Genomic DNA, 26,952 nt, shown 5'->3' with positions numbered 1-26,952 from the left:
AGCTGCAGTGTTGAACCAATTCCCCATTGACACTCTCCACATTATCCTGTCCTCTTGTGAATTTGTCTTACATGGACGACCAGCCTTTTTGGGGAACTTGAATGAATTAGTGTCATTATAAAGCTGCAATATTCTAAAAATCACAGATTTGGAACGACCAACTTCTCTTGCAATGGCTGCTAGGGTCTTCCCTTTGGCCTTCATCTGGACGACCTGCTGTCGCAGGGTTTCAGTCACTTTAGTACGGCTCACCATCTTGCAAAGTCAGTGAAAATGTGAAAGTTACCCTAACAGGAATGCAGCCAGTTAAATAGGGTTTGTCAGATAATTAAGTACATTTTCCAGGTGCCAGATAAACACCAATAACTGGGATGTAGCTGAGTGTTCTCCAAATTCTCTGCCTTTTTCAAATGTCTCATATAAGTTTTTTATACGGTGCTTCAGAAAATATTTTACTCGTGAAATATGCTTTAAAAACTGCCATTCTACTCCTGTTAACTGATAGCTTCAACTAGGACTAAGCAGTGACCGTGAAATGTAGGAAATTGTAGGTTGTTCTTTAATTTTGATCTCTACTGGATGTGCTTGTATAAACAATGCAAGGTGTTGATTACAGAACTGGTCAATTGGGGATGGTTCAAAGATTTTTTATTTAAAAAATGTATTTTCTCTACAGGGCTTACACTTTCGCATGGCACTGATGTTGCTGGCATATGTAGGTAGATTTCACATAGTCGGAATAGATTTGGGTACATTTTTGTCTCATGATCCAATAGCCTCACACTCTGACAATATCTCTCACACTATGTCAATCTATCTATTTCTGTCTATCTATTTATATCTAGCTCTGTCAATCTATCTGGCTCTGTATTCTCTAGTGTCTGTAAATATGTCACCTCTCTATAACCCACAAAAATTCTGATGCATTTGAAATAAATGCCTGTTTGTCTCAGAACCTATTACACTGTAGCATGCTGTAAATGCATTCAAAATTAAGGAATACAATCATGCCAAAACAAATGGATCAATACATTTTGAACAGTATGTTACAGAACAAGAAAATTACAAACAACTCTAAAAAGTGCAGTTCAAAGTTCAACAAAACAAAATATTATACATGTACAGTTTTGCTATTTCCCAACATCCCATGGCTTAATGGAGTATTATTTTATTTTCCAATAGACATTAACAATCACTAACATTGACCATTCTTCAAAATTCTTCTTGAAAGAACTACACAACATAGCAGTGTGACAAGCAGAGTTCCTGCACACACAGAGTTCACCACAGACTCATCCCCAAGTGGCATCTCCAGAGTTACATGTCTGTGCTCCTAGAGTAGAGAAACATTTGGTGGTGAGTGAGAGCAGCACAGCTTATGGGATCTAAACATGTATTCACTTGCCTTAGTCTATCTAGAGTTAGGGTTAGTAGCCTAATCTACTGTACTGAAGGTACAGATGAAAACTGCCCCCACTGATAAAAATTTAAAAAGCACTTTGATTTCATATGAAGGGGATAAGACACCGATACACTTTCTAAAACATTAAATCTATTTTTTGGCAGTTTGCGAAAAAGCCACAAAACTTTGAACAAAAGAATGTAATGAACTAATAAGGCTGACTGATAATCATACATTCTGATTAAACTTGATTCTGATACCTGCAGATTCTGAATGTTGAGCCACTGGCACATGCTTATATTGACAGCTGTGCATGGTGCATCCACAATGTTGTGAGGTGGAAGAAGATGGACTGGTATACCTTTGAGAGAAAAAAATAATAGTTCTACATGTTTATAATATAAGTAAACACACTGCTTTGGACTTCCAAAGCAGCAGTACACAAAATAATGTATTCTTCATTAAAGATTGGTAAATTTAAGAGAAACTGAACACAAGACAAGAAAACGCACAATTGTCAGCTTTGAACATTAGCTTTGGAAGTTCAATTTGGACAAACTGAAAATTCTCCTCAGTAAGAGAGGGCTTGTGATAGCGCCCATGGATCAGGATGGGGAATTTGAGCTTCTTGCCAACCAGAGACATATACACAAGTGCAGTGAATCCCGCAGACATGTGAGCAGGAGTTTCTACATCAATTGCTGAATTCAGCAGCACCTATCAAAACAGAGTAGTAAAATATTAAGTTGGTAATGTGCCTTGCAATTACCACAACACTTAACACAAAGCTCTGCATTTGTGTTAAGTACAATATGCCATCAAATTACCTGTACATCTTGGTCTTCTTTCTGAGGTGCAAGTTGGTATGGATCAATGTAGAGTCCACTGGGGAATCTGTAGGACAGCAATATTCTGAGTCTATTTGGTGCCTCAGGACTAAACTCAACAGTGGTGACCAACTCCCTGAAACAAAACAAGGTCAGTCATGATAAATCTCCATTTTAATTGTCACAGTGGTTGTCTGTATGAACATGGTCGTGGCCAGCTATAAGGTCACCGAGGTCTGAAATAGGTTTGAATGGAAAACAAAATTGGTGCTAGATAACTGTATAATCATGCAGAAAAGTGCCGGACAATACTCCTTGCGTTCTCAGGACTTCTTTATGCTCGCTGTCCCAAATGCCAGAATGGAAATGGGAAAAAGGGCTTTTATGTATTGTGCACCCTTATCATGGAATATGTTGCAGAATGATTTAAAACTCAAAGAACTGATAACATTTACTGTTTTTATATCTAAAATGCAAGAAATAGAGGCAGGTTCCCAAAAATTTAAATGTTTTAAAATTAACCAGGTTACGTAACTGACTCTTAACTTTTAGTTTCTTTTAACTTGTCTCATTCTGTGTTCTTCTGTCTGTAACTATGTGTTCTTGCTGCCTGTCTTGGCCAGGTTTCCCTTGAAAAATAGATTTTTAATCTCAATGGGACTATCCTGGTTAAATAAAGGTTAAATAAAAAATGTTCTTAAATTGGAAAGTCCCGTACCCGACTTTCTCTCTGCTTCTGAATACTGTGAAACCGCTTAAAACTGACAGCTTGCCTATCAATAAGACAGCCATTATTGCATAACGCAGCCTACTGTGTGCATGGTAAGAAATTGGTTGGACTGACGCATCGATGCTTGTATCGCAAACATAATACGCAGTTTCAAAAAAGTGTTTTGGAGCTTGTGTCAAATTATGATAACCACATGATTGATGACGTTCGATGCTACAAATGTCACAAACTGGTTTGAAGTTTTGGAGCTCTTCTGAACCAGAGCCATAGAGGAAACGAAGCCACCGCTTCTTGTTTTATTTGATGACAAATCACACATTGCCAGAGGAGCAGAGTTATTAATAATAAAACCTTAAAGTGCCCACAATTATTCCCCAAATTCACAATACACATCACAAATGTTAAGAATAAGAAGAAATCACAAGTGTTTCACAAGTTTCATTAATTTAACTCACTCTTCAGTATAAATACCGCCCACCCGCATCAGAGAAGAACAAGTTTTTCGGTGGTGTAGATGGTTAAAGCTGTGTTTTCAAAAGCGTTGCATTTGTGAGTCAGAGGACAAGAGTTTGCATATTAACCTATTTAATAACCTAATGTATTATCCCCTCTGTATAAAAGTATAAGAAATAATTAAATGCTTCCATACCATTATATGGCCTATTCCTTTTATAGGTACCGTTTGCTGCACATTGCAAAGGGTTTGATGTAAGCTACCATTTTTACTGTGGGAAAATGACACAATTCTAACATAGGCCTTCATATGTACACAACAGTGTGAGCACTAATAGCAGATCAAAATTAACACACGTGGCCTTAATTAAAAAATTTAATAACGTAGTAGGGTAGGCTACCAACGGAGAATACTACTATGCCTCATTCTATAATTTTAGTTAAACACTAGATGTCACTGTGCTATTCATTTTCAATGCGCCGATAGTTCGGCTCTTTGGGCCGGCAAAATCCGGTAGAAACCACCAAAGCTTCAAAAGGCATCGTTTGCCCATCCCTAATATTTACAGTGGACAGAGTGCAAAAGGACGAAAACAGCAAAAATAAACAAAGTCCATGACAATCATCCTACCAAAGAGCATGGCCTACAGCTCCTAAGGCCACCCCCTGTTCTCTGGGATCAGGGCCTGACCCCTATTCACACCGGACGCGTCTGAGGCGCGTTACAGATGTGACACAAGTTCGACGCAACCTCAAAAGGAGGCTGAATACGATTAAGTGAAATACGATCGGGAGTCTGCACACAGTGTTTAAATGCACACCTCAGGAAAGCTCATCCTTCAGTCTTTTTACCCCGTTGCCTTCTGACAGGCGATACCGAAGCATTCGGTCTCAGACTGGATAACAGTTTCTTTCCAAGGACCATCAGCCTTCTGAATGGACATTTATATGGATATTGATACACTTTCTCACTAGCAACTGTACACACTGTCAGTTTCAGCTACTGGTTGCACTATTAGCAATATTGCACTAATTGTACCCCACTTGTCTTTAGGTTAGTATAGGTTTATAAGGGCAGTATAGGTTATTATGTGTATTAGAGGTTCAGTATACTGTATTGTATATTATTTTGTATATTTAGGAGGTACATATATTTTTTGCTTATCATAGATGTAATCTATGTTATGCCAGGTTGCTTTGCGTTGTCTTGTTCTTAAGAATTTCAGTGCCCAGTCTGACCTTGTGTTGTTCTGTGCATCTGACAATAAAATACTTGAACACACTGTTTTTACTTTGAAGGGACCGGCGGAATGTTCCATAAAGCAAATTTAAGCCAGGCATGTCAGTTACTTTCCCGTTTATTTGATAATGTGCTTTTCTGACTTTTATTTTGTATTTTACCTTACGGCCTGACGCGACCTCTGTCAAAAACAGCTGCGAGGAGGAATGCTTCTGAAATGTGCTGCGGCGTTTCTGGTGTGAACTGCACCATTGACTAGAGTGGCCGCAATCAGCTCCAACAGTCGCGTCACAGACTATACGAGCCGCAGACACGTCCAGTGTGAATAGGGGTTGAGGCTTCGTTTATACAGGTAGCCATGCCCTCCAGGAACATACCTATTACACAATAAATGATTATGCTGTACACATCACTGACAATGTAATTAAAGATAACCAGTGCATAACAACGGTACTTAGGAATGATTTGCTGGACCTGATGTTAGTTTCCTCCAGGATCACAATGACTCTCATTGAGAGACTTGTTGCTCTTGTTGGTTAGTTGTAACTGATTTAAAATTCTTGTACTCGCTGTGAAATATATTATTGTTGCTTTCTTTTCTGCAGGTACACTCTTGCACTTTTGAGGTTCATGTTGTTTAATTGTAACTTGTTTAACTACATGCTCTTATGGTTCTTGCCTTTGGCACTTATTTGATTTTTCACAATATGTGCTTCATGTTTTGGCTACCCGCAATGTTTGGGGCTATCTCGTTGTTATGATCAGTGACCTTCACTTTTGTAAAGCTCTCTCTTGGAAGTCGCTTTGGATAAAAGCATCTGCTAAATGATTGAATGTAAATGTAAATAGTGCCTGTGATGAAATTGGTGGCACATACACGGATTCCTGGAATTATAGATAGGGCACAGTGCCCGTGATTATGTTGGTGACACCAGTGATTTCTGGAATTATAGATAGATAGCGTAGTGCCCATGATGCAACTGGTGATGACATTTATTTTCAGTGGTTTTGGTACCTATATTTCTCAGATCACAATTGAAATTCTCTGTCATCTCTGAAGTATTTGTTCAACCTCCACATCTATTCTAGTCAAGTTGCCAATGCTGTGGTAGCCTTCATTCATGCAAATTATTATGTAGCCTTCATTTGTCTGCTGTTTCCTACGTTATCAATTGCTTTTGTTATGTTGATCAAAATGTACTATATTGGTTCTCTTTTAAATGGTCTAACCACTACAAACATCTAAACATTCAGTTCATAACAGAAGTCATTACAAGCACAGTGGTTGAGCCAGTTGTCATAATTGTAGGCAGGGGCGGAGCAAGGGTTGTGTCTCAGGGGGGGCGGAAACTGATTGGGGGCCCCCTTGTTATTAATTTTTGCAGTGCAAAAAAATATAACAATAAAAAGTAACCAATGGCAACCTCTATTGTGAACAGCACATATTAGCCTATATAATAAATGTGTTCAGTCATCATAGCCCCTAATGTGCGAACAAAATGTAGGCCTAGGCCACTAGCCTCGCATTCAGCATTCATTAGAATCTTTCACACACAGTAGGCCTACACAAATCCATGCATAACATGGGTTTAATGATCTGTCCATTTAGCAAATACACTATATTCAAATTCAACGATAAGCGGTCATAAGCCCCCCAAAATGAAGTTAAAGACAGTAGCCTATAGTCATCCGACAACTAATAATAAACAAACATAGGCCTATATAACAATTCTTTCCACAACAATTTGGGCAAGCTACACGCGAAACCAAGCCCCCATGAAAAAAAAAACGAGTGTGCAACACACACACGCGTGACGTGCACTGCAGTTGACCACCTAAAATTCCACTAGACTATAATCATTTTCTTTTCCGAACTGACATGTATTGTGCATCTCTCAAAACCAGCAAACTCATAGCCTACACACAGGTCAAAACACACACAGGTCAAAACACAAACACATTATTTATCCATTTCAGACGGCTGAAAGTCCTCTCTGCCTCGATCTGCTTATCGGTATTGTCAAGTAAATGCAATAAAGAATGGCAAGGTTGGGGAAAGCACGGTCCATGTCGTTGTCAATGAGAAATGGTAGGATGCTGTGTGTGTTTAGTTCATGTTTTTCCATGCTCAGCTCACGGTACATAGTACGAAGTGTAACAAATTCATCAACCACATAATTGGCCTTAGACAGATATTCCGAATAGAACTCCGCAAGCGCTCTAACGTTTCGAGCAGCATCAGGGTGACAAAAATGTTTCGGGTTCATCACAGAAAATTTCTCAGCCATTCTCCTGAAATCAGCAAAGCGATGCTCAAACTGCGAAAGTTTACTCAACGTCTATCCTACTGTACGTCTCTACGTCATGTAAACAAATTGAAAATGTATATATATTCAGTAAAATTGTCTTTTAGTTAATCCCCATGCTTGATGGAGTAACAGGAATGAATGAGAAACTAACACCACCTGATGATCACGATAATCCTTGTTCATACAACTAGCCCAGGAACACTGCGCCACAATAATAATCTCACCTACAAAGAAGGAATCTGATAGGCTATATTTGCGAAGAGATTGCACACAACTATATGGAAAAACTGTATTTAGTAAAATTGTCTACCATGGATACAATCAACGTTTTGTTGCCAAAGATAAATTATGAAAAAAGAAAAAAAAATCATAGATCGCGGGGCCCCCTCGGGTGCGGGGCCCGGGGTTTATGGCGCCCCACCCCCCCACCCCTCCGCTACTGATTGTATGCCTCATTCACCATACAGCGCTTATACATTTGGACATCAATCAACACATTCAATCATGTAACAATTTACTGATCTATATATCTGAAAGTATATCCACTTTATATTGCCTTTGAAAGCAGCTGAATATCGGTTGTAGCCTTAAGGCCGAAATATGCTTCTGCGTCTCCGTTTACGGATGGGCGGGCGCACGGATACGCACGGATACGGACGGATAGACTTCGTTTATGGTTCTCCGTAGGCTGTGGGTGCTGAAAACAATTCACTGCCAGAAGAGTAGGTGGCGCAACGGTTTTTTGTAAGTCGTTGTGGAGTGTTTATTTACCTAGGTTATCGAGAAGTCGTCCTGTTTATCACGGCAACCCCGCCCCTGACGCAAGCGGTTCTTAATACTGACCAATCACAGCCAGAGGGGTCTCCGTAGCTCTCCGTCGCTCTCCGAAATTACGACGGATAGTTAGAAAATTCAGGAGGTGCACGTCGAGCACTCCGGGGCTCTCCGAGGGCTGACGGAGAGCTCGTAGAGGGCGTTCCACGGAGACGAGGGCGTTCCCATGTGTCCGTTTTTTGCAAAACGCAGAAGCATATATCGGCCTTTACGCGAATTTGCTTTTAAATAACAATACAGAATTTCCCTATTTTCCTTGCTTAGTTTCATTTCATTGTGAATGCCTTTTATAATCACATTGGTTCCATTGCTGTAGGCTACTTAGACTGTTTTGAAATCATTAAACTCATTTCTGTAACAAAATTCACTGATACTGAAAGTATATCCACTTTATATTGTTGTTCTGTTAACTAGCCAGCCCCTTTGAAAGCAGCTGAATATCGTTTGTAGCGTAAACGCGAATTACCTTCTAAATAACTAAACAGAATTTCCCTATAGCTTAATTTCATTTCATTGCGAATGCCTTTGTTAAAGGAATAAGTTCAATCACGGTAGCCTACTGCACTCCTTAGGATCATAAAAAGGACACCTACAAAATATTAACTTTGAAGAGTGCCCGGTTCTCAAAATATCAGACCAGACTTGCTGCAGACCAGTGGACCAATCAGAGTGATGGGGCTGTGACGCGGAGAGGAAGCCAAGCTGCAGCGATTTTCTTTCTTCATAATTTTTTATTATTTAATTTATGAATATGCTTTGCAGAGAGTCTGGTTCTTTAGTTGAGCTTGGGAAACTAAACCCATTCTAATTTGTACACACACACACACACAGAAATTTCTGTAATTATTAGAGAGATATACAGATACATACAAGACAGATACAACACTTATCATCCGTTTGTGAGGTAACAGCCGATATGTGTCTGTTTGTCAATTCTACCACTCGCCCTGCACCTGCGCAACGCGACAACTACACCATTTACCCCCAACCTTGGCTCCCATTTTAATTGGCCTTCCTCATGTGCCATACCCGGAAGTCAGCGGACAACACGGCAAAACAAACAGAACATCGACAGCTCACTCAATACTACAACAGAACAGACATTACGTAAATAAAGTTCACCAAGTGTAACCCTACTGTGCGTATGGGTGTGTGTACTTGTAAATAGTTACACTGCAAGAATGGGAATATAGGTGGCGTGTATGTTAGCGTATATCAGTGTTTCCCCTACCATGATATTCAGGGATGGATTAACCAACGGGCCTACCGGGCCCAGGGGCCCATGAGCTCAGGGGGCCCCTAACCCAGAGCCTCTGCGTGACGTCTCTGTTATTAACTTGATATGTATTGTATTGATATGATGATATGACACGATGCGCCATAGTCTATGTTTATGCTAGGCTTAAGTCATTAATGTCTTTAACAGGGCCCCAAAAGTCCTACTGATTAAACAAAAAAATAGCCTAAACATTCACTTTGAAGATATCACAAGAAAGAAACCATGATACCTTTCAAGTGAGTGTTTATCCCCTCAGTTTATCTATAGGACTTTAGAGGGGCTGAGTACTCCATGCAATATGGGCCCTTCAACTTTGTAGGGAGAAATCCAAAAAGCAAGTGCAAAACAATAGCATTAGAGCTGTGTCTAAGCACCCCCAACACACTCTATTTATTGAAGATATAATAGTATACAACTATCAAATATTTTTGGAATATAAACGTTGTTTATTTTGTTGATTACTCAAGTACTTTTGCGTTTTTTTAAAACAATAGCAATATTATTCCTGAAAAAAATAAATATCTTTGCCCAATTTATTTATTTTTTTTGGCGGGGAGGGGGTCCGCAGTGTATTGTCTGTCTTAAAGTGCTAGCTTGTGACAGCTTGAAGCCGAACAAGATTAGACGCCACTTGGAGACAAAACATCCAGAGCACAAAGACAAGCCAGTTGAGTTTTTCAGACAAAGACTCGTAAACTGCCGTGCTCAACAGTCTCACTTTATTAAAGCTGCATCCGTGCCGGCAAATGCTCAACTCGCCTCATATAAAGTTGCCTACCGAGTGGCACAGTGTAAAAAGGCGCACACAATAGACCAATTATTTGTTTGTAAACATTCGGGATGCGCGCGCAATGTGGTTGCAGAAAACCGGGAAAGGATAGCCTTTATAATGGCTAGAGAAGTACACGGATTATACAAATAGTTCGAAGACCAAAAAGGTCGAGAAGGGCATCCTTTAAGAGAGAAAGTGATTCCCTATTGATCTGTCACATCAGAATTTTGATTTGGGTTACGAAAGTCTTGAAATTTGAGTGAGAATGTCGCCCGGTAGACCGCATAGTCTTAGGCGGCAGCCATGTCTTAACGTCATGTCACAAAGTTAATCATTTTACAGTTTTACTGTCAATTCTACACCTAAAAAGTCGAGCAGGGCAGCTTTCAAGAGATATGGGAATTCTGCCAGATGGTCCGATTATTTTTGGGATGTGTAAAACTGGCAATCTGAGTGAGACTGCGTCCCCGTTACACTGTTTTGACGTTGTTAGCGTCAGTCAGACTCGGGTCGCTCAGAGTGTGCACAATGTTGTATTTCACTCCATTCTACACTATAAACGTCAGGGAGGACTGCCTTTTGTAGATACAAGCCTGCTGAAGATAGCCAGCATCTCGGATTTCTTTAACCAAGCCTGCTTCATTCATCATTTGCCTGAGAAAGTGACCTCCGTTAGCCAGGCTAGTTTTGCCCTATCACTTGGTCAGGCTATTTAAAGGTATCGGGGTCAAGTGACTTTTGTGCATGGACAAATGAAACGTAAATGTACTTGTCCAAAGGACAAGAGCCTCAAAACGTTAATGTCAAGCCCTGAAATCCAGTGGCCAGAGATATATGATGACCTGATCGACACCAAGTGTATTACACCTGGGAGAAGTTAATCTTTTTGCATCCGACATGCGCAGTTGAGCATGCTTGACAGTCGTGACGTAGGGTGATAATTGGTCTATAGCGGAGGAATTAATACTTCCCTGTGCTATGGACATGGTTTCAACAATGCTTGATGACACTGCAGCCAGCAAACTAAGCGCTATTCCTCTGTCCAACAACACCATCGGCAGGCACATTTATGACATGTCAAAGGACATAGAGGAGCAGCTTAATGATAATGTGCGTGACAGCCGCTTTTCTCTGCAGATGGATGAAGCCACTGACAGTAACAAATACTGTTTATTGATAACAGGGGGGGGGGGGGGGTGGCGAAAATTTTCTTATGTACCAAAGGGGGGCCCAGCAGAGAAAGCCTGGGAACCACTGGGCTAAAGGAACTCTTGAGTGTGCACCCACGGAGATTAACTTGCGATGGTAGGTGTGGGTTCTTCCATTTGCTAGTCAGGCCCGTGACAGAGCCCTTTGTCACAGACATATATGGATTGCGGCGGAGCTGCGATGCAAGCCGCTGGTCAGTTTCAAGACAATTCCAGAAATTGCATGCGCAGTCTTGGATGATGCAGTCTTGGACATGGCCTTGAGAAAGATAATAAATTATGAAGGGGAGGGAGTCAGGTGGCTGAGCGGTTAGGGAAGCGGGCTAGTAATCTGAAGGTTGCCAGTTCGATTCCCGGCCGTGCCGTTGGGTGATAGATCTGAGCAAACATTCTTAGGTTTGACTTTTTTGCCTATACAGGGCTCCAGACTAACTTTTTGCCTTGGTTGCACTGATGCGCCTAACTTTTTTATTTAGGTGCACCAGCACAAAATGTAGGTGCACCCAAATTTTTCCTTGCGTCGCCACAATTACAAGGTCACCTTTTTATCACGCTCCATATACATTCATATATATTATGTAAATTATCTTAAACAAGAATAAGGTGTAGGTAAATCTTTTTTTTATTTGAAGCACAATTATACTGTATATAAAAACAAAAATCTTTTAAGTGCTTCACTGAGCTGACAAACTCACACATTTTAAGCAAAATAAAACATTTCAAAATAGAAAGTGCTACTGTTTAAAAGTGCTTCCCTGAACTGAGACCTAACATTTCATGGCTCAGTCTTATAGCGGGTCCCCCCTTGCTGTCGCATGCCCTTCAGATGGCCAACACCTGTAATTTGGCCTTCTTGCCCTTTGGCCTTGGCTAAACCAGCTTGCCACACTCTCCCTAGCATCAAAATCCTAGCTCCATGGGTTAGCTCCATGGTCCAGCTCCGTAACTCAGGGGTGGGCAATTAATTTTTACAAGGGGCCACATGAGAAACCTGAAATGTGTTGGAGTGCCACATCAACGATAACTTGAACTTAATTCTGCTCACTATTCATTTTCTCCCATTGTAAAAAACAATAAAGTATGTATTTTGATTAGCTGCTTCTGGTTATCAGAAGAATAAGGATATTCTGTAAATATTTATATAAATATTTTACATTTTGGTGTAGGTCAAATAGGAAAGGACTAGAAGTAATAAACAGTAAAAACAATCATTACATCAGTGTTTCATTTTATTTGTAACTAGTTAATCTTCACAAACACTGAAAAGTTGTTTTGCAGTATGTTAAAGATATGCAATTGATCAACTTTATACAAAAAGCTATACTTTTTTTCAGTTCATTTTGTTCTGTGAGAGAAATCCAGTGGGCTTGAACAAGTGCATCGAAATCTGGCTGAATGTCTGAGGTGGATATGCGAAGGACAGCTGACAGGTGATGATCAGGGTCTGCAGTTTAACTAGCAAACCATCAGCCCGCGCCCACTGAATTAGTCAAGTTCTTATTATGTCCGCGTTAGTTTTTTTCTTTAGTCCCTTAGTGCCAATTCAAATTGTAATCCTTCAACACAGCGACCTGTTCTCCACAAACTAAGAACACAGCTTTGACTTTGACCTCAGTAAACAGATACTTTGAAGTGCATGTCTTGTTAAAAACTCTACATTCTATATCAACCTTTCGTTTTTCATTTTCGAGGGATAACCAACAGCTAACTCTCCTATCGGTGAGGTTGCGCAAGCGCACATATGTAAATCGCCTGATCACTGTAGTCTTTCAGGACTACATATTTACTGCCGCTCAACACATTTATTTATTTGTAATTTTTTATTTACCTCATACGGGCCGGATTGGGACAGCCCGTGGGCCGGTTGTGGCCTGCGGGCCATACAATGCCCGGGTCTGCCATAACTGATTCTCTGGGCCCGGTTTTTCAAAAGTAATCCAGTAGGATTTTGGATAACGGATTGGATCAAATCTTGAAAATGGGTTTTTCAAAAGAAAAAACGGATTACATAATCGGATTAGATCACGTAATCCAATCTTGGTTTTGATCTGGATCAAACCTTTAGTTTGGGTTTTTCAGAACTTTTTTGTAGGATTTGGATCACTTTGATCCAAAAAATCTGGATTAAACTGATCCCATCAGAAGGGTGGATTCAGCGTGGATTTCATGCCCAAAATGTAATGAAAACTTTTAAAATGTATCAAATAATACTATATTTGGATCATGAGTATCTGACAAGATATCCTATTTATTCATAAGGTTTTAATTTTATTTGTACATCCGTCAGGCTACAGTGATTAGGTAGGCTTTAACGTATTCAGCCTTTCAGTATAGGCCTACAGCAAAGTAGAAAGAGTTTGGCCTCATAAAATAATCCCCCAAACAGCTGTCAAAATTGACCAAAAACAATAAATTTTATTCTGTCACTAATTGATATATATATTCATCACAATCGAAAATATTTTTGTTTTTAGAATATTTATTGGTGATGCATGCAATGATTACAGAATAACCAAATAAATGCAAAGAATGACAATCACTGATTTTTTAAATCCAAAACAAATCCAAATCAGAAATAGTGTCTAACTATTGCGTCCCTTGTTGCACGTCCTGTTTGCTCGTTCTGGCAGAATGCAGTAGGTTGGTTAGGGTCTCCAAGGGGCTCAGGTGCATTATTGTCAGCACAGAGAGGGACATTGCGCTTAGTAGCGATGTTGTGCAGGACAATACAGGCAAGGGTTATGTTGCATGCTTTCTGTGGTTCCGCTCTCAGGTAGTTAAGGCATGCAAAGCGCCTCTTAAGAACTCCATTTAAACGCTCAATTGCACATCTTGCTCTGCAATGAGCAGTGTTGAAGCGTGCCTGCGCCGGTGTATTTGCTGTTAGAAAAGGAGTCATCAGCCATGGTAGGAGTGGGTAGGCACTGTCTCCTAATATTATGCCATCCGGTCGGTTGGTTTGGAGGTCTATATATAGAGCTCTCCCTCAGGATGCGTGCATCATGGACAGACCCAGGCCACTTGACAACGCAGTTGGTGATGATGAGGTCAGCATCACACACAAGTTGGACATTGATGCTGTGCCTCCCCTTTCTGTTTATTAACTCCCATTCATTCTCATGAGGTGCTTGTATATGCAGATGTGTGCAGTCAATTGCTCCAATAGTATTGGGCATATTCCCCAAAAGAAAAAAGCTGCGCTTGGCCTGGGCAATCTGGTTGTCCTTTGGAAAAGAAACAAATTCATTGACCAGGCTGGCCAGTGCGATTGACACATCTCTCACCACATCACACACAGCTGATTTCACCACTCCCATATAGTCACCAACAACTTGATAGAAAGTCCCACATGCATAAAATCGGAGAGCAATGAGGATCTGGTCTTCCACAGACAGACCGTGACTCCTTTGGGTTCTGTGTTGAAGTTTTGGCCTGAGAAGGTTCACAAGGTACTCTATATCAGCCTTCCCAAAGCAAAACCGGACATACAGCTCCTCAGTGGTGTATTGCTCCAGTGGCTTGGTACGTTCAACATTCACCCTTTGACGGTATCCTCTCCTGGCAAAGTGGTGGTGGCGGTGGACAACACCTGCCATTTCACTGTCTCTCTGTGAATCCTCTGAGAAAGGCTGATTTACATGGCTGTGTAGTTGGTCTTTTCAAACACACCTATTACAACTGATTGGTTTTGGCTTGTGTTCAATTGAGGCAATTGGACCCAAGGCCTATAATTGATGAACAATGTTCACTATAGTAAAGCAACGGAACCATGGACTCAAGAAGCTGTAACTTCACTGCTGCTGAAACCAATGCACTACTAGAGGGTGTTCGGTGCCATTATGGAACAATAGTGGGAAGTTTTAATTCTGCTAAGGATACCAACAAAAAGAAAAATGATGTTTGGATTTTAATCACAGAAAATGTGAATGCCATAGGGTCTGGCCAGAAGAGGACCACAGACCAAATCAAATTGCGGTGGAAGAATCTTAAGGCCAGGGCAACAAAGCACCATGCTGAAGCCAAAAACCCACAAACAGGCAACAAGCCATTTAAGAGGGGAGATTACACAGATGTGGTCCTCGACATCATTGGAGGTGAGAAGTCGCAAGCTCTCCATTTTTTTTCACGATTTCAAAGCCTAATTTAACATACTTGTCGGTGTTATTTTTTCATTCGAATTTGGATGGGTAGTTAATAACACATTATTCTGTGGTGTGGCGAACTTAAAACTCGTTTCCAGGTCCACTTTACAGGATCTTTATGCAAAGCATCTTAATAAGCAATTGCAGGGACAGTCTGATACATTTTTTGTCAAGGGCTTTGGGTCGGTGAATGAGTGTAAATTGGACGGCTTCTCTTAATGTATCCATTAAGAGAAGCACAGCAACGCTAGCTAGCTAACTAACTATTGAACTTTAGATAAATTAACAATACTTAATGAACGGGTGCATAAGGATGCACCAAAATGAAAATGATTGTCCGAAGCTGAACAAAATGAAACACTTGGCCGAAGACCGAACGCGGTTTTTGTATATTTTTTGCCATTGCATGAATTAAATAGCCAAATTGTGCTTTTTATTTTTATTGTCTTGCTTTTCAAAGAAAAACTATTTCAAAACAAAAATGGCTAAATATTTACATTTAGTCATTTAGCAGACACTCTTATCCAGAGTGACTTACAGTGAGTACAGGGACATTCCTCCGAGGCAAGTAGGGTGAAGTGCCTTGCCCAAGGACACAACGTCATATTGCACGGCCGGGAATCGAACCGGTAACCTTCTGATTACTAGCCCGATTCCCTAACCGCTCAGCCATCTGACCCAATATGTATTTAGAATGTCTTCATTCCAGCAGACACTATACCAACAAAGCACAATATAACTTAAAATAAATACATTTGTAAAACAAAATACTTTTATATGGCAATTTTTGAGTCCCCTTCCGTGAATATATCCTATATTAGGCCTATGACTACTGAAATAATGTAATGTACTCTGTATGCACAGAAAAGCCTACTTCTTGCAAATGTTCTCAAAAAACATTTCCATTGGCTAGGCGGCTGGTTGTAAATGAAGACTGATGCATGCGGTGCTAAAGCCTGAGTGAACGTGTAGTAAAGTCAACAAGACAAGAGGACACTGCCTGTCCAAAACTTAAAACTAACTTGACCACGGTAATTTTTGCATCTTTCACAGACACTTTGAAATGCTTCCTCACTGTTGACATATTTGTTGCATTTATAAAGCACGTGCGCCTCGCTGGTTGCTATTTGATTTTGAGACCTCACACATTTTTTTACCCTGGCTAGGGCCCTGTGAGTGAAACTTCTAACATAATTTAGCTGACATGTTACATTTAGTCATTTAGCAGACGGGGAATGTCCCAACTTACAGGAGGCAAGTAGGGTGAAGTGCCTTGCCCAAGGACACAACGTCATTTGACACGAACTGGCAACCTTCAGATTACTAGCCCGATTCCCTAACCACTCACCACCTGACTCCCCTATGTTAGAGTAAGACCATTCTCTTAATTAAATGTCTTTTTTCTTGCTGAAACAAACCATGGATAAATCAAGATAGATAATTCAAAACTACCACAAATAGATACTGTTTAAATCAGGCAATATATTTACCTGTGAAATCCACTTTTCTTGATATTCATTGAAACAAATGCATGCTTCAGCACTTGCCTGGACAAACCACAATTGTTCTCATCTGCAAAAAAAGAGAAATATTGTAAAGCAGATGAGATGTGATGTTACAGTAAAAGTGATTACTGGTTGTTGAATAACATCAAAACAAGAAAATGTATGTTTATGCAGGGTTTGGCTTATAAATGTAGTTTATTTTGGTAATTTAACTGCATATTTTATTTTTTTAAGTACCGTCTTAATCACAAGGGTATTATGATTGTAGAGTTAATCAGGAATGCCGTCACTTACACCGGAAATCAAGTTTTTGACAAGGTGCTACTTGGCCACAGGGAAAGTGCCTCTATGCAGCTCCGACAAACTAGGTACAGTGGCAAGAAAAAGTATGGGAACCTCTTGGAATTAACTGATTTTCTACAGTAATTTGCCATACAAATGTGATCTGATCCTCATCACACACAACAATAGACAAACACAATGTGCTTAACCCTTGTGCTGCCTTCGGGTCACATGACCCAAAGGTTCATAACGAACCATCGTTGTGTTTACCCAATACAAAAACAAATACAAATAATTTTCTTTTAACCTTTGCAATGTGGGGGGTCTGAGACAGCCCAACGGTTAAAAGAAAATGCTTCACTTTGTTTTTGTATGCGGTAAAGTTGTCGCAATACGACGGTGGGTCACAATGACTGATGGGTCAGAATGACCCGAAGATAACACGGGTTAAGCTGATAACATACAAACAATACACATTTCCCATGTCTTTACTGAACACACCCATTCAACATTCACAGTGCTGGACGAAAAAGTAAGTGAACCTGAAGACTTATTACTAAAAGATAATTGGAGTCAATAGCATGCACACTAAAAAATTCTGCACCTGCTCTTTCTTTCTGCTTATCTTCCAAGTACGTTAGGTTGATTCTTAGCGAGGCGATCTTGTGAGTTTCCTAAGCCTATAAATAGGTTTATATTACCCAAATAAGATTGATATTTCATTAAATAAAACTATTTTAAGGAGTAGCGTCGCACATATTTACATTTAGTCATTTAGCAGACGCTCTTATCCAGAGCGACATATGCGATCGTTCGAATGCGGGTCCCACAGCGTAACATGGCACGTTTGTGATTTCGAACATTCCAATTGAATATTTTCCGATAGACAAAAACTATGCGACAAACAGTTTAGTTTGGCTTCAAAATGTACTAATGAGGAGGCTAACTAGTAACACTAGCATGGTAGTAACACTGCTATGAGTTATGCTAGGTAACTAGGTAACGGAAGCTAACTAAAGCTAGTTAGCTTCCGTTTCGGAAAAATAACTTGCGCTGTGGGGACCGTCGGAAATATTTAGAACTCACGCATCTAAGGGTTAAACTAAACTAATATACAGTCGGGTAAAAAAAGAGGAAGAAGTCAAAATATAATGAGAAAAGCTCCTAGCCCCATACGGCACGCCAAGTGTAACACTGAAGTTGCTCTCACTGCTTTTCTGTGTTTGGTTGATGATGGTATGTTGAAGCACATTAGGGACTGCACCGCTGCTGAGGCTCACAGTCAAGGAGAACAGCTCATGACAGTTGATGAGCTACAGGCCTTCATTGCTGTAGTCTACATTTGTGGTGCGCGAGGTGGAAAAAGCATGGACTTGGCAAGCTTTTGGTCGGCTGTCTGTTTCTATGCATTTTTCAAGAACAATGTCCCAAAACAGATTCCAGGCAATCATGCGATTCCTGCGTTTCAACAAAAAGGAGACCAGACAGATATAAAGATGGACGACGCTTCTCCACCTCCTCTCACTGTACAAAAATGAAGCCAAAATATCCCGGACACGGTTTCTGCTACGGGAGACTGCGCAGTAGTGATTGGGTGGTGGAGCCGCGGTATCGAGGTCCCACACATACTCGCCCGACCCAATAACTTTTACATAGCCTGGCTACGCAAATGTTAGAGCTAATCATCTTTCCCACTGGTTGTACTGGGACTGAAGACTTGTTAAAATAAGGTAAATACAACAACTAACTACGTAGTCATATTTAGAAAGTAACACATCTTAACTTCAACTGTCAATCACATCTCACCCCCTTTTTATGTCGTCAAACTAATGAAAAATAAACTGATCAGAAAAATTAGCACAGACATCAGAGTGATAATAACTACCTAAAATGACAGAAACCATCTTAAAAAAAGACATTAACTTTAGTGTCACAAAAAACGGTACCCGGGTACCAAGTGGGTGCTCAAAAACGCTGATAAGCACAGTGTTGCCAAAATAATCTCACTTGTCGCCCCGACGACTTGTCAAAAAGTCGTTAAAACTAGCGACAACGTTGTTAAATTGGCAACACTGGACAACCAGCTAATGCTGGCACGTATTCCATACGTGGAATAGCCACGTATGGAAATAGTTTCGGTGTGAGGCAGATGACATTTAAGAACATTGTCAATCACCAGAAAACAATTAGCAAACATCACCTTTCAGGGCTCTAAAGTTTGATCTCAAGTTTGGTGTGAGATTGCCATACATGTAATGTATTGTCTCACGGCGAATGCATGAGACTTGAGAGCCCTGACCGTTCATGTCCTTTTTCAGCAAGCTAAATGCAATACCCAATACTGGGGCATACGAAAGGAGAGGGCACAACACAGTTTGGGATGTATATTTACGTTTTGTGTTTGTAGTGCGACCAAAAGAGAAGATAAGAGCCCCATGAAGCGTGTTGAATCCACTCTTTCTTCTTCTTAAATTATGTTCAAGTCAAGATTTATATTTTTGAGCTCTACAAATGATCGCCAAGTCATCTGCTGAGTTTGCTTAATGTCTGGGTCAATGACGTGACGGGTCTTTTTTTGGTCCAAAGGCCTTATTAATAATAAAAAAACAAATCTATGACATCAAACATATGTAAGGTAGTACAACTTGATCTCATTTATTGAATCTAAAAGGGTTTAAATATATTTTGATACATATAAAGGTAAAGATTTTGAAGTGTAAAAAGGTCATTCGGTTTAACCGTCCAAAGGCCAATACAGCCATTTCATTTGGGATTAAAATATTTTTTATTCTGGCATTATTTATAACATCATATATCAACATTGTGCAAAATGGTATTCAAATTATGTGTAGAAGCTTGTGCTTTGTTATGAGAAAGAATGTCGGGAAAAATTATTTTCATTGATGTCATTCGGAGTAACCAATATAAAGGCACCATTTTGGATCAAGTCATGTGGTCAATATAATGTGGACAGGATGTGACATCATTCAGACACCTGCAAAGGATGACAAGGTCAAAGACTTATATTGACAAGAAGTGAAAGCCAATAGAACGTTCCATTGCAACACTAGCGCCCAGTAGCAGCGCTACGCTTCCGCCATTTTGGGGTGAAAGCGACTCGGCAGTCCACTAGCTTCTTGCTGTCGCTTTGGCAATATAAGCTGCTTTGTTAAAAAAAAACTGAATGATGACAACACAGAATAACGTAATCACTAGACTAGTGATCATCAAATCCCTTTTAACAGTTTATTTCACAGACAAGTCTTCCTCTTTTTTCCACAAAATCTTCATTTTAGTTTGAAATTCTGCACTGGCCAGCTTGCAAATACCGAGGATAGCCTACCGAAGTTGAGTTAGCCAATGTCGTTAGCGATGATAGCTAACGTTAGTTTGCTAGCTGTATATAACATTTCACTGGGTCTTGCAGCTGTTTGATTGACGGAAATTATTATGAAATGTTATGTTCTACTAGCCATTTGCCTACTTTAGCAAGTCACAGTATTTCCAAGCCCTGATAGTGTACTGAGACGACACAGTAAATAATTCCTCTTTCAAGTAATAAGCCCCCGTTAACGTATCGAGCATTAAATTAGCTGCACGGTCTGTAGTATCAAGAGACCATGTAGATGAGTTACTTTTTACAATTCTCTGTGTCACACACTACTCCCCTGCACTCACTCACAATCATTAGCCTAATTAATGATATTACTCTCTACATTAAGTGTGACAGGTAAAGTGATATGAGTTCATATAACGTTCCCAGCTAACACATGACGTTGCGGCAATGTTGCCAGTAAGTGCTCAGTTTGTAACCCGCGACGTTACCTTCTGGCAACGTTGTGGCAACGTCGTAGCAACGTTATAAAGGTGAATGTTGCCAGTTGGTCCCATGGACAACGTTGCCACGACGTCGTACCTTGGTCGGCTGGTTACGTTATTTTTAGACCCGTGGACAACGTTGCCGCGACGTCGTACCTTGGTCGGCTGGTTATGTTATTTTTTGGTCCCCTGGACAACGTTGCCGCAACGTTGTACCTTGGTCGGCTGGTTACGTTATTTTTAGACCCGTGGGCAACGTGCCCGCGACGTCGTACCTTGGTCGGCTGGTTACGTTATTTTTTGGTCCCCTGGACAACGTTGCCGCAACGTCGTACCTTGGTCGGCTGGTTACGTTATTTTTAGACCCGTGGGCAACGTTGCCGCGACGTTGTACCTTGGTCGGCTGGTTACGTTATTTTTTGGTCCCATGGACAACGTTGCCACAACGTCGTACCTTGGTCGGCTGGTTACCTTATTTTTAGACCCGTGGACAACGTTGCCGCGACGTCGTACCTTGGTCTGCTGGTTACGTTATTTTTTGGTCCCGTGGGCAACGTTGCCGTGACGTTGTACCTTGGTCGGCTGGATACATTAATTTTGGTACCATGGGTTAAGTTGCGGTTAAGTCGCTCTTTGGTCGCAGGACAACGGATCTCGAGTGCAATATAGTGGTTTATCCAGAGATGGAGAGATCACACTGGACTGCTCTCAGTTCTGACACCTTTGCAATGTATAGTCTACATGAATTTCGATCACACACAATATTAAATGTTGCACCCAGCACGTATAAATGTAGACAATGCATGTGCAGCTCAGCCCCAGCATGTCATTGGTCATCAATTTTCTCATATGCAGAAACATAGCTTTAATAAATAAAAGACTGAATTTGGAATATAATTTAGTCTTTCATTCTTTACTATAAACATGTACAAAAGCAATCAATGTGTGATGTGTAACATGATTAAGCAAACATTATTTGTATAGCACACCAAAGCTGTATGACACACAATGCAAATTTGTGCTCCAATAATTTTTGTGATACAAAATTGTTAAATGTGACCAAAAGGTAAGCGACTCTTAAGAGTTTCATTTCCAAAGACAAGTCATCACAGAATATTACAATTCTTCCTTAGCAAACCTGCCCCTGAGCAACAACTTTGCGCATGCCCATTTCAACGCATCGCTGAAACTGGGGTTTCAGAAGAGATTTTGCAGGGGTTCAACACCGTCTTGTACGCATTGGATTTCAACTGGAAATTAGCTACTTCAAAAGGTGAGTTTCTTTACAGAAATAGTTTAAATATATAAACATATTTTCAGAAATTGGATGGGGCATGCTAATACGTATATGTTTGAAATTTAGCCTGTTTATGTGCTATCAGATTCACATTGTTTACGTTAGGATTTCGCTAGCTACAGTACAGTAGAGGTTAAACCCTCCAGAAAGTTATGTTGAAATACTGAAAATGCATAGGCCTACATGTTATCAAAGTTTAGCGTCTCACAAATCACCCACAAAAGAATCAGTGAAAATAAACGTTCAGAACTGTTAAAAAACCTTGTCCCAAAATAGTTTATTTAGCCCGGAATTTTCAAAGACTGTGGAGCTAGCGTGGCTGATCACGTTTTAATCAGTCGGCCATGGTATGCACAGCAATGGCGTCTATAAAAGTATCATGTCACTAATTTTTCCAATTTGTACATGCCATCTGTTTTTGGATAAGTTTATTCGTTTTAACCTTTTAGATGCGTGAGTTCTAAATATTTCCGACGCTTCCACCAGTTATTTTTCCAAAACGGCAGCTAGGTAGCTTTAATTAGCTTCCGTTACCTAGCAACCTAGCATAATACTCGTAGCAATGCTACCACCTGCTAGTGTTACTTGTTAGCCTACTAATTGTAAATTTTGAAGCCTTACTATAGCGTTTGTCATATAGTTTTTGTCTATCGGAAAACAGTCGGTTGGAATGTTCAGAATCACACATGTGCGACGCTACGATGTGGGGCCCTGCTTTCGAACGATCACATATGTGCAATGCTACTCCTTTAATATCAATATTCTATAACTATGTACATAAACTACATTCCATTTTCATTTCTGTACAGATTATCCTACCACCGCCACACGGCCTAGCACTGTGTCCCTGGGAAATGATGGTAAAGTAATGAATGACCGTTTAAAACGGTGACAATAATTGTATGAGCCATGGCAACCTAAAGGCTATGTTTTGAAGCAAAAGCATGACTTAAAACTTTTGCATCACCAGATTCCATACCCCTAGATGTCAACTGGAGGTGAACCAATTGGGGGCCCAGGAAAACAGCTGGCAGCCAGGCAAGTGCAAATATAAGACACTCAAAAAAAAATGCTTTGTATACAACCATTCAAGGTAACATTTGTTATTTACATCATTGTTACAGCTAATCTAGAAGAACCACAGTGTATGCCAATCATGCTAACTCTTGTAAACTTGTTTTACTTGTCTTTAATGACAGACACATTACAGGTTATGCTCCGGAAGATGGGGACATTGGAGGAGAACCAGCGAGAGGCTCTCCTATTCAGGCGACTACAGGGCAGACACACTGAAGAGGTGCCAGTGATGGACCTACAGGTGGCCCAAACACAGGCTGAACTCCAAGACCTTGAGGAGCGCCTTAAGGTGCTGGAGTTGCGAAAGAGAGTGGTAAGTGTTTGGAGATGCCATGAACTATGGCTTACACGCAGCGTTCACATTGGTGCTGACAATAAGTTAATGACTTCTAATTCCAGACGCTGTGATGAAGTGGAAGACGGGACTGGGAGAGAAAGCTGTGGAGCTCCTCATAGAGGAGACACTCAAACACACCCCGGCAGCCCATTCAAAACAAGCCAGGTGAATGAATCATGATTGCAGCTTCCATATCCAACCTTTCACATGGCTATGTGACAAAAATCTAGAATCACATCTTTTTTTGATGATGTATATTATTTTAGATGTGATTTTTTTATGACTTGTATAGTGCCTTTTTACACGTGCAATTATGTTGATAGAACACTAACTTATTTTGTGCTTCATTGTCAGGGCCAACAGACAGGACCTGTAGCGGGGACTGGCAGAAGATTTTAATTCACTGTTTGGCACTTTGTTTGAAATAAAATGACAATGTTACATGGAAATGCTGCCTTGTTTATGATTAGCTGGAGTTAGGCTACACATCACACAAACATAGTCCTCCTAAAGTTGGCTACCATGTAGCCTATTATACAAGAACAAGTAGCATTTTGGGCAAATGAGGTCTGCATATGAACCGCCCCAATATAAGCAGTAGAATTGAGAAATATAGGTTACTTAGTTAACGTTGCAGTTACGGACTGGCAACGTCACAAAATTACGTTGCTAGGAGGTCGCGGTTACGGACTGGCAACGTCGGAAAATGACGTTGCTAGGAGGTCGCGGTTACAGACTGGCAACGTCGGAAAATAACGTTGCTAGGAGGTCGCGGTTACAGACTGGCAACGTCGGAAAATGACGTTGCTAGGAGGTCGCGGTTACAGACTGGCAACGTCGGAAAATAACGTTGCCACGACGTCGCGGTTACGGACTGGCAACGTCACAAGATTACGTTGCGGTTACGTTCTGGCGTCCCACAGATGCACGGTCCCGCAACGTCGCCAAAGACGTTGCGGCAACGTATGTTTGGTCATCGAGTGATGTTGCGGCAACGTAAGGGCAACGTAACTGTGTTAGCTGGGTTAGACCGTTTCCCAGGAGGTACACATAACGTTAGGCTACATACAAAAATAAGTTATCAAGGAAATAAATGAATTCTTCAAATGAATTTAATAAGCTAATTTTAACTTAGTGGCATATCCATATAAATCATTATTATGGTTTCTATGGCTTGGACCTGCAGTTCCTAGAAGGAATTAAGTTTACTACTAGACTAAAAAACAGTTAAAGTTAGCAGGTGCATAAGATTGCGCTACCGGCCAAATTTACCTGTCAGGGTCTTTGGGAAAACGATGAAAGGCAAGATTTGTAGCTGTCACACTGATAGTTTTTGCAGTAGATTACCGAACACTGCGTTCTTTTAGTCCACTTGGACTTCGTTGTCATTCTGTCTGTTTCTGTATAACTGCTGTTAGCTATAACTAGCTAGTATGGGGGTCAGATGGCTGAGCGGTTAGGGAATCGGGCTATTAATCAGAAGGTTGCTGGTTCGATTCTGGCTGTGCAAATGACGTTGTGTCCTTGGGCAAGGCACTTCACCCTACTTGCCTCGGGGAGAATGTCTCTGTACTTACTGTAAGTCGCTCTGGATAAGAGCGTCTGCTAAATGTAAATGTAGTATGTAGCTAACTATCTGTGCTGTTGTCCAGTAGGAATCTTCACCCCAAAATGGTGGCCGCACCACCTAGTGGCTGTTACCAAAAAAGCATCAGAGTTTTGCCTCTTGTTCTTCTATACTCTTTGCATTAGACACAGCGAGCCTGCTCTTTAAAGATGGCGTCCCCATTCTTTTCTATGAAAAGTTCTCAGTTGCGCAGTGAGGCAAGAGAGAGCGAGAAACGGACCGCACCATCTTTCCAGTTCCGGCTCGTCTGGTCTTGTGCAGAACAGTGGCTCGCCTTGTTCCTAGCTCCGAGTTTCGTGCACGCTTGCAACTAGCTGTATACGTCATACTTTGCGACATCTGGTCACGAGCGTGTGAGCTAAGGCATTGCAGTAGAGTCAGAAAACTTGTAGAATGGGGTAAAAGTCTGATTAAGAATCAGTATGATGCAAACTCAATCTAATCAATCAATGCTATCACTGTATACTGTATACTATTCTGTTCACTATTCTAGATGGAACATATGTTACACATATGACTCTTCTTTTTGCTTCGTGTTTTTAGTATGACTGCTTAAGTATTGTGTCGGATTAAAGAAACTATAAACTTGAATATCTGGCTCCTTCGTTGTTCTAGCTCGGCAAAGAAAGCTAAGTTAAATAGTCCTATATATATATGTTACTATTATCATGATGATGACGTGTTGCTTTACTATTACTAGCTTACCGTTATTGTTAATGCCATCATTGTGGTGTTAACTGACAATGTTGCATAACCATAACAATATTGTGGTTATCAGACATGATTTATCCATCTTTGTCTTTGCTCCAGAAAAAACATGTCAACAATCTATAATGACGCCTTAACATGCCACAATATCACAAATTATATTAGGCTATAATTACGTTTGTCATTCATTACAAAATTATTAAATCTGCTTTAAAGGGGTCATTAACTGATTTTATAGGGTATTTCACACTGTTCCTTAAGGTCTCCAAATAGGGTATGTGACATTGGTTGGGCTGAAAATGGCCCGGGTGCTGTTCTATGCGCCCTGATGCACCCTGTAAAATAGTACAGTTTTCTTTTTGTTTTCAGTTTACAAAGAAGAAAACTCAGTGGCAAAAGAGAACACCTGCCAATTGATGAACTTGGCCAAAAAGATAAAGAAAAAAGGAGGTGTATATGATAAGGGCAAAACGAAGGCAGAGAAGCAAGCGAAGATAAATAATATACTGAACCTGACCCCAGAGTCTTTAAATGTGTCACCTGAAATTCCAATGGATGAGGTACCACAGGAACCACCTTTGGAATCAGAGAGGGAGCCTGCCCCTGATCCTTTACCTCCAGTGGTCTCATTTACAAAGTGGGGACCGCCACTGGCTACCTCAACTCCACAGAGGGATCTGTCAGGCCAAAAACTGTCCTAGTGCCACCATCTGACGTCACAATGCCGTTCCGATGCTCTCGTTCAACATTCCTGAGACAGCAACGCGCGCAGGTAGAATACTATACGTGTTGCCTTCCCGGTCTATTAAAATTGATGCTAAATAAGTTATTTTTTTGACGAAAAAAGCTAGCTAGCACTAGCTATCGAACGAGTGAAAACTTCAAATAGTAGAGTAGAATAAATTGGTTTAAATAGGCCTAAATACAAAACTTCCTAACTAGTAACCAGTATAGCAAAAAGGAAGGTTTCCTGCTAGCACGCGTAGATATCTCAGGAATTTAAGGTCGGCATAGCGACGGACGCGTCCTTGCATCGGAACGGCATTGTTAAGTCAGATAGGACAGTTTTTGGCACTAGGACAGTTTTTGGCCTGACAGATCCAC

The 26,952-nt window shown here is 40.7% G+C and overlaps 1 protein-coding gene and 1 long non-coding RNA gene across 3 annotated transcripts in view; one reads left to right on the top strand and one right to left on the bottom strand.

Annotated features, from left to right (window-relative positions):
* Positions 1 to 631: 631 nt before the first annotated feature.
* The window catches only part of pigx (phosphatidylinositol glycan anchor biosynthesis, class X), a 39,952-nt gene continuing 13,631 nt past the window's right edge, over positions 632 to 26,952 (bottom strand). The window contains exons 2-6 of one of the 2 annotated variants that reach the window (XM_062452700.1): positions 16,687 to 16,768; positions 2,230 to 2,365; positions 1,915 to 2,119; positions 1,663 to 1,763; positions 632 to 1,333 (exon numbers count right to left, since the gene is read on the bottom strand). In XM_062452700.1, coding sequence (XP_062308684.1) covers positions 1,196 to 1,333; positions 1,663 to 1,763; positions 1,915 to 2,119; positions 2,230 to 2,365; positions 16,687 to 16,768 — 662 coding nt within the window. In that variant the 3' untranslated portion in view covers positions 632 to 1,195. The remainder of the gene's footprint in view (positions 1,334 to 1,662; positions 1,764 to 1,914; positions 2,120 to 2,229; positions 2,366 to 16,686; positions 16,769 to 26,952) is intronic. The other variant, XM_062452701.1, reaches the window with a different exon arrangement.
* Positions 23,303 to 23,962, top strand: LOC134013134 (uncharacterized). The gene is made up of 3 exons (XR_009928678.1): positions 23,303 to 23,489; positions 23,576 to 23,678; positions 23,868 to 23,962. It is a non-coding gene; the product is annotated as an uncharacterized LOC134013134 (long non-coding RNA).

This window comes from Osmerus eperlanus, chromosome 26, assembly GCF_963692335.1.
Source record: "Osmerus eperlanus chromosome 26, fOsmEpe2.1, whole genome shotgun sequence".
NCBI classification, from domain to species: Eukaryota; Metazoa; Chordata; class Actinopteri; order Osmeriformes; family Osmeridae; genus Osmerus; species Osmerus eperlanus.
Note: the sequence above shows the minus strand (reverse complement) of the source record. Positions and strands in the feature narration are given on the sequence as shown.